The 8,685-nt window shown below is 45.5% G+C and overlaps 1 protein-coding gene across 1 annotated transcript; it reads left to right on the top strand.

The window, feature by feature from the left end:
- Positions 1 to 7,718: 7,718 nt before the first annotated feature.
- On the top strand, positions 7,719 to 8,578 carry LACBIDRAFT_327098 (uncharacterized protein; the record flags this gene model as incomplete). The annotated part of the gene is made up of 5 exons (XM_001880968.1): positions 7,719 to 7,803; positions 8,044 to 8,159; positions 8,308 to 8,375; positions 8,437 to 8,481; positions 8,575 to 8,578. 5 exons carry the CDS (start codon positions 7,719 to 7,721, stop codon positions 8,576 to 8,578), a joined length of 318 nt encoding a protein of 105 aa, XP_001881003.1.
- Positions 8,579 to 8,685: the final 107 nt, after the last annotated feature.

The raw sequence follows: 8,685 nt of genomic DNA, 5'->3' as shown, positions 1-8,685 counted from the left end.
CATCTCGGATAATAGAGTCAATCTAACATTAAATTGTTGAAGTACCTTAGCTGGTGCCATGTCTCGGTGCGAAGTCACCAGTCAAAATGCCCAGGCTGCTGCTTGTGATTAGATATCAAATTGCTATGCCATGTCTGGATGCAAAATAACCAAGAAAATGGGTGAATTGAATCAGTAAAAATAACTGAGCTGCATCTCGGGTGATACAGCCGATTTAATATTGATTTGTTGCAGTCCTTTAGCTGGTGCCATGGCTGGGTGCAAAATGACTAAGCAGACAAGTGAATTAAATTTGTAGAAATGCCCGGGTTGCACATCGGATAATAGAACCGATTTGATATTCAATTGGTGAAGTCCTTCAGCTAATGCCATGTCCGGCTGCAAAGTTGCAAGTGAATGGATTCTCCTGCCATCCCACCATCCCACCATCCTATCATCCCGCCATCCCGCCATCCTACCATCCCACCATCCCGCCATCCCGCCATCCCGCCATCCTTCCATCCTTCCATCCTGCCCTCCTGTCATCAGCATTATATCTTGACCATTACTGGGCCACTTCTATCCAAAAACCCTGCTAATTATATCTTGATGTAGTCTATGACATACTCAAAACAAGAACGTATAGTAGTGTAGTTGACATGCATCTCCCTCAATGTTCCCCATGGTATGTATACCTTTACTGTAGTCTCCCCAAAGCAGAAAGAATACAGTGTATATTATATATGCTTAATGTGTGGTAGCTCAGAATAGCCATTTGGGGTTCTGAGTATCTGTATTGCACAAAATGCCCAGAAGACATATAAATCCCATGGGAGTTCCAGAGGAATATGTTCAATTATTATTTGCAAGACATGAAGATATAAGGTTCTAATTGGAGAACTTACCTGGTAAATGGTGCATGGAGAGGAGGGAGGAATACATTGTATCCATTCGTTACATCACCACAGTTTCACCAATGAGAGTCAAAAGTGGGTTGGAGGTAGGGATGGGATAGCTAGAAAGAAGTTTAAAAGGAATTACAGAGATTGACAAGACAAGATAATGATTTCAGAAGATTATATATGGAGCAGGACAATGGTACGTGGATAGTCACTAACATTCTAGCCATATCTCTGTATCCACCAAACACATATTCAAAACATCCTGCCTTCCTTACCTGATCAATACTCTTTGAACAACCTAATAGCTACCCCAGCCTTAAGTGAACCCCACACCATATATAATAAACACCACCAAGATATGATTAGGAACTTGTTTGGAGAGAAATAGTCCAGTAACAGTGGAAATACTATACTCATGACTGGTGGGCAGAATGGGGGCGGGATTACACCTATTGGAGAAACTAGTGCCTGATTTAGTAATTGTCGGTCAACAATGATGGCATTGAGAGGGGGCACCAGGCAGATGGTGTGAAAGTTATAACTAACTTGTCTCTTTGGCATTGGTGTATGAATGGCTCCGAGCTCAGGGAACAACTCTCATGAGTTGTGTTATCTTGTCTGCTCGGTAATATTACACCCAGACTGAAATGATACGGATGCAACCCAGGCATGTTCAGTGATATACTTCACTTGTAGGCTCGGTAGTGGTCCACTTGAACAAAGCATGGTTGAAGTACTTCCGGGCATTTTTACCAATTGAATCCACTCAGTTGTGGCTTTGCAGCTGGGCACGGGGGTGGCTGAAGGACTTTAATATTTAATCACTAGCATTACCCAGGGTGAGGCCTGGGCATTTTTGCTAATCTGGTTCACTTGTCTGCTTGGTGATTATGCATCTGGACATGGCAGCAGCTGAAATACTTGGACAGTTTAATATGAAATCGGTTCTGTCATCCAAGATGCAGCCCGTGCATTTTTACCGATTTAATGCACTTGTCTGCTCCATGATTTTGCACCCGGACCAACTAAGGTAATTCAACAATTTAATATGAAATTACCAGCATCACCTGACATGCAGCCCAAGCGTTTTTACCAATTTGGTTTATTTGTCTGCTCTGTGATCTCGCATCTGGACACGGCACCAGTTAAAGTACTTCACCAATTTAATATTAAATCGGCTCTATTACCCGAGACGCAGCCCGGGCACTTTTACCAATGTAATTGACTTGTCTGCTCGGTTATTTTCCACCCAGCCTCGGCACCAGTCAAAGTACTTCACCAATTTAATATTGAATCGGCTCTATTATTTGACATGCAGCCTGGGCACTTTTATCGATTTAATTCACTTGTCTGCTCGGTTGTTTTCCACCCAGCGAAAGTACTTCAACAATTTAATATTAAACAGGTTCTATTATGCGAGACGCAGCCTGGGCAATGTTACCAATTCAATTCATTTGTCTGCTCGGTTATTTTTCACCCGGCCTTGGCACCAGCCAAAGTACTTCAACAATTTAATAGTAAATCGGCTCTATTACCCAAGATGTAGCCTGGGCACTTTTACCGATTTAATTCACTTGTCTGCTCGGTTATTTTTCACCCGGCCTTGGCACCAGCCAAAGTACTTCAACAATTTAATAGTAAATCGGCTCTATTATCCAAGACTCAGCCCGGGCACTTTTACCGATTTAATTCACTTGTCTGCTCGGTTATTTTTCACCCGGCCTTGGCACCAGCCAAAGTACTTCAACAATTTAATAGTAAATCGGCTCTATTATCCAAGACTCAGCCCGGGCACTTTTACCGATTTAATTCACTTGTCTGCTCGGTTATTTTCCACTCGTCCTCGGCACCAGCCAAAGTACTTCAACAATTTAATAGTAAATCGGCTCTATTATCCGAGACTCAGCCCGGGCACTTTTACTGATTTAATTCACTTGTCTGCTCGGTTATTTTCCACTCGTCCTCGGCACCAGCCAAAGTACTTCACCAATTTAATATTAAATCGGCTCTATTATCCAAGACGTAGCCTGGGCACTTTTACCGATTTAATTCACTTGTCTGCTCGGTTATTTTTCACCCGGCCTTGGCACCAGCCAAAGTACTTCAACAATTTAATAGTAAATCGGCTCTATTATCCGAGACTCAGCCCGGGCACTTTTACCGATTTAATTCACTTGTCTGCTCGGTTATTTTCCACCCGGCCTTGGCACCAGCCAAAGTACTTCACCAATTTAATATTGGATCAGCTCTATTATCCGAGACATAACCTGGGCACTTTTACTGATTTAATTCACTTGTCTGCTCGGTTATTTTCCACCCAGCCTCGGCACAAGCCAAAGTACTTCAACAATTTAATATTAAAAATGTTCTATTATGCGAGATGCAGCCTGGGCAATTTTATTGATTTAATTCACTTGTCTGCTCGGTTGTTTTCCCAGCCCTTTGAAAGTACTTCAACAATTTAATATCACCTGATGTGCAGCCCAGGCATTTTTACCAATTTCATTCACTTGTCTGCTCGATTATTTTGCATCCGGACATGGCACCAGCCAACGTACTTCAACAGTTTGGGATTTAAATGCCTGCATCACCTGATGTGCACCTTTACTGATGTAATTCATGTCTGCTTGGTGTAATTTCACCCGGACATGGTGCCAGCTCACACATCCTTTCCCTGAAAAATGCACTGGCCCAGACACAATGATTTAATATGGAATCGGCTCAATCACTCAAGGTGAAACCCGGGTATTTGTACTATTTCCCACTTGTCGGCTCCATTATTTTGCATCTGAACATGTTTGATTGGCTGTTTCCATGCATTTATACAGATTCAATGACCTTGTCTGCTCAGTAACTTTGCACCAGAATACAGGACCAGCTAATGTACTCACTGGCCTGATGCAAACATAAAACCAGAGGGTGATTTTGAATGCAGGACATAGCAAAGAACACTGGGGGGTTGGTACAACATATGAACAAGTAAACTTAGTTAGGCCATGTGTTAGCCAGGCTGGCTATCATCACGGGACAGATGGCAACATAAATTGTTTAATTGGAGAAAAGCCAAAGAATGGTAGGGAGTGTGGTGCCGACTGGGCCAGGCCATATCCAGGCTGGAGATGGCAACAGATGGGGGCCGGCCTCATCTCTGCTCGGGGCTCACAATGAGATTCATGACCTCGGGTATGTAAACTGACTTTGCCGAGCCAGGGTGCGGCAAGTGGGCTGATCCATATTGTGAGGAATCAAAAGCTGTTCAGCTGACCCACAATCCAAGGCAATTTCAGCAGGGTCAATTCATCATTAGGCTGGTCGGCCGGCACACAGAACCACTCCTCAAGAAGATATGGGTGGCCAAGCCAGCTTTGATGGGGTCAACATATACATCGGCTCATCAGCAGGCACCATCAACCATGGCCTGTTTGTATGGTCAGGGGGCTCAGTGTTGTTGGGGTAAGGTCACTAATACTTGTGCTGACTTGGGCTAGATACGCAGTTCGGACAACTTTTCGAAATTTTGGTCTAGGCTAGATAAAATCCGGACAGACTTCGCCAAAATTGGTACGGACAAGAATCTGGAAATCGGCAATTTCAGTATCTATCATTTAGCAGGATTTTCGGGGGTCCTCACCTACCTCGTCCTTTCCCACTTGTCTATCACCCCTGAAATTGCTTATGTTGAATCTATTGCCAACCCAGCTGACCCTATCTCGTGCGGAGAACAGGGGGAACCTGGCCAGCACATTTCTCACAACCTCAAGCTCCCTGATGAGCTTACTGATTGTTTCCTTTATGTTTAGCCTTGACCGAAAACTTGCCTCATCAACATGTGTCGCCAAGAGACGTGTCGGTAAGATAACATCCCCCAGCTCTATCTCACTGCACCCCACGTGATCTCAAAATTTCTTCCATCCCTTTCTGCGTCCCACACCCCCTTGCTCTCCTACCAGCTCTACCATCAAGACTCCCCCCTCCCAACTCTCTTTGCCCTCCCTTTCACCTTCTTCCCCATCCTCTGCCCCCCCCCTTGTGCATCATATGCTCTTGCAAACCCAAACCTGGTCACTCTATTACTCATAACGACTTCCATCCCCACGTCCCTGCCGCTGATCGCATTTTCGCATGGTGCACTCCCTTTGGTTCGCGCCATCACGCTGCCCTTACCAGAAGACTCCCCCCTCCCCTTGTCGAATCCGCGCTTATGGCCGTCCGAGGCGCTCTCGCACCCAACACAAAATCCACTTATGGTGTGGGCCCTTTGCGCTTCACTCAATTCTGTGACAAATGGGGCATTTCCAAGGAAGCTCGTATGCCAGCTGACTACAACTTACTATGTGCTTTCATTGGCAAATTTAAGGGCCAGCAATCCGGCAACACCATCCGCTCCTGGCTATCTGGTCTGTGCAGCTGGCACATCGTCAATCATGCGCCATGGTATGGCAATGACAACTGGGTACACCTTTCCCGTACCTCTGCAAACAAAGAAGGTACAAAACACAAGCTACCTCTCTGAGCTCCTGTCTCCATTGAACACCTTTCTTGCCTGTGCCATTCCTTGGATCTCACCACCCCCTTCCACGCTGCTGTGTGGGCCGTCACCCTTGTGACTTTCTTTGGGTGCCGTCGACTTGGTGAGACAACTCTTGCCATTGCTGCTGCTTTTGATCCCAAATACCATGTATTGCACTCTACCATGTATGTTTGCTTTCTTTTCAATGTACCACCTCCTTACTGTTCCCTCAGGATCCTATTTCGCGTACTGCATGACAGCACTTCCTCTGCCTCCTTCGACATTCCATGGACCAAGATGACCAAAGAACTTGGTGCCACTGTCATCCTCACTGCATGCCGGGACAGCGACCCCTTATGCCCAGTCACTGCTTTTAAAAACCATCTCCAAGTCAACGCCTCAATTCCGACAACTTCTACACTCTTCACTTACAAGACATCATCTGGGGAACCCAAAAATCTCCTCAAAAATGAATTTTTGCATTTCATCACTGGGATCTGGTCAACTGCCATGCTAGCTCACGTCTTGGGTCATAGCTTTTGCATTGGCGGTCCAGTCGAGCTCCTACTTGCCAGTGTTCCCCCAGAAATCATTGCTGCTACTGGAGGTTGGACTTCCCTTGCCTTCCTACTTTACTGGTGCCATATGGACAAGATCCTCCCCATGTCTACCTCAAAAGCTTACAACCAAGCACACTTCCTTCGTCTGGCTGAGATTTTTGAACAATTCCGTATAGCCAACAAGATCCCTTCTGCTCTACTTGAGAAATGTACCTCCCCTTAAATTTTGTAACATCCTTCCATGCCACCTCTTGTATATCTCCACTTATTTAAAACTGTTGGTAAACACCCTTCCCCATTATCATCTGTAACAATCACCCCCAACCTACACAGAAAATATATGATCTTCTTTGAATCATCTATATTACATCTGCAATCCAAGTGACACTCCACTGGGCAGTCAGTTTGGCTCATCCTTGCCTCACCAACCTGTTGTTGTGAGCTTACACTTGGGTTGGTACTGCCAGTTGGGTTTCGGCAAGTTCTCACCATTTGAGTTCACTCAACGCTCAAATCTTGTCCGCACCTCTTGAGTCTGGGCGAGATTTTGGCACAACCAAGGAATTTGCCCACACGAATTCCTTGTACATTTATTCACTCCCTTCGCATAGCGCAACAGTTATCTTATTCCATGATGAGTAAGCATGAGAAACGAGTGCATGCTCATATTAGGATAAGATAACAATGCATGTCAGAACAAGACATTTGACTTAGAAATGCTAATATAAGTCTATGCTTTGGGGGAGTGCTTCTCCCCATCTTACGGATCTGGTTCTGACGCGCAGAAACTCCTACCTTAAATTTTTTGAACCCACCCACCATCCCTACAGCGTTCGGGCACTGCCGAAACTGCATCAGGAAGATGACATCTGGCTAGAGAAGCTAGAAACACTAGAAAACACTAGAAAGTACTAGGTGTCCTAGAAACACTAGTACTAGAAACTTTTTTTTTCCTAGTACGTCCTAGGACGCCTAGCATTTCTAGTAACTGTCACTTTTTCTAGTCAGTTTTCTAGTCACTTTCCAGTCATTATGCAAAAGTGTATCCAACCTCTATTTATTACCCATGAGACTTCTGATGCAGAATCTGCAACTTCAAATAACAGAAGGGGTCACTGGCACTGTCAATTATGCAGAAGTGGTAACTGTGCCATGGTTCCATTTCAACTGGATCAACCTCAATTTACTTGACTTTCCCTTTACAAATTTTTATGGCTTGTACTGCTCTAGTGATTGTATAAGTACACTAAGTAAAAAAATGGAAGTTTGATGCCACGACGATCCATTCACGGAGGTGAACTGAAAAGTGGCGGCAAGTGGCAGGTACTTCGACTCCAAGAGTAACATGGCAGGAGTATGCAAATCAAGGTACCCGTAGTGAGTATCACTGCCTATGCGTCCATTCTGTAATCTCCTTGTCCAAAAAGAAAATCCGTGTTCGTGTGAGTGGGCTGAGTGATGAGCGACGGAGAAATGTTGAAGTCGAAGAGCCCAGCCCTCAAGAAAAATGATGCCATTGTACAATCACGTGATTATGGTTGAAATCCGCGAAGGGGAATTTCCAAGGCATGCATTCCCTTCCCTCTCACCATCTGTGACCCCAATCAGTCCCAATCCCCTCCGAGCTTCTTTCCTTCTTTGCTCAACACCGTAGGCCGCGCACTCATCAAAAGAAGAGTCGACGATAAGCAGTGGAGCTGCTGAAGGGCGAATCGGAGCCGCATCAACGGGTGTTTCCAATGATTGGCTATTGGGCGACATTCCGGGATGATGAGGTGTATGGCGACTGGTCATACGCTGTCATGGGGTGTGCTGGGAGGCACACCGTTCAAGCGCATGAGAGTGGACAAATGTGCGTACATATCAGGTTCACCCGATTTCTTGCGCATCATCATCAGTGTGCCCAATTCCACGGGTTCGCTGTTGCGTATCCTCGCCTTCCACTCCATGCTCCCGACCCCTACCTCTTTCCTACCTCCTTACATTGCTTCCTCTCCTTCACCTTCCTTTTCCATCCTTATCCCCTCCTTCAGACTCTCTGTTACCTCCCTTCCTTCTTTCCAACAAATACCAGCCCTCTCTTGTTATCCAGCTGGCCTAGACGCAGGCTCTTGTTCTGATCTTCTTGCCCTCCTGAAAGAATTCCACGCACCTGGATTCTTACATGCAATCCTCGGGATGCGCGTGCAATTCCGGCGTGGATTACACGTGTGTTAGCTGTCAGTGGCTGAGGGGGAAAGTGGGTTGGGACCACAGGGGCGAAGATGACGTCGCGGAGAGACTCCTAGGAACAGGCTGTGAGAGGTGCGTCCTTTTCCCTTGAGTTTTCATTCCTTTCACCTGTTTCTTCCTCAAGGTTTTCTTTCCCTTCCGCGTGTCTCTGTTCCTTTCCTCGAGTTTACTTCTTATCTCCCTCACGTCCTCGTAAGTAATGTATCTTTGTTGACTGTTTCCTAAACTTATTTACTTACTATTTATTATGAAGGTCATTCTACGCTGCCACTCAGGATGAAGCGCGGCGGCCTGCACAGTACGTCTTGTATTAGTGGGCAGCTGGGAGGGATGAGGATTCTTCGTCTCACCTTCCATAAGTAACTAGGAATGTTTGTCACTTGTTCATTAGATAAATTATACAATCATTATAAAAATCTCGCTGGGCAAGAGTGTCCTAGTGGCACTAGAATATTGAATGATCTACTAGAATTAGTATGAAATACTAGTACTAGCTGTCCAA

The sequence above is a fragment of the Laccaria bicolor genome, genomic scaffold, assembly GCF_000143565.1.
Source record: "Laccaria bicolor S238N-H82 LACBIscaffold_11 genomic scaffold, whole genome shotgun sequence".
NCBI lineage: Eukaryota > Fungi > Basidiomycota > Agaricomycetes > Agaricales > Hydnangiaceae > Laccaria > Laccaria bicolor.
The sequence above is the reverse complement of the archived record's forward strand: the minus strand, read 5'-3'. Positions and strand labels throughout refer to the sequence as shown.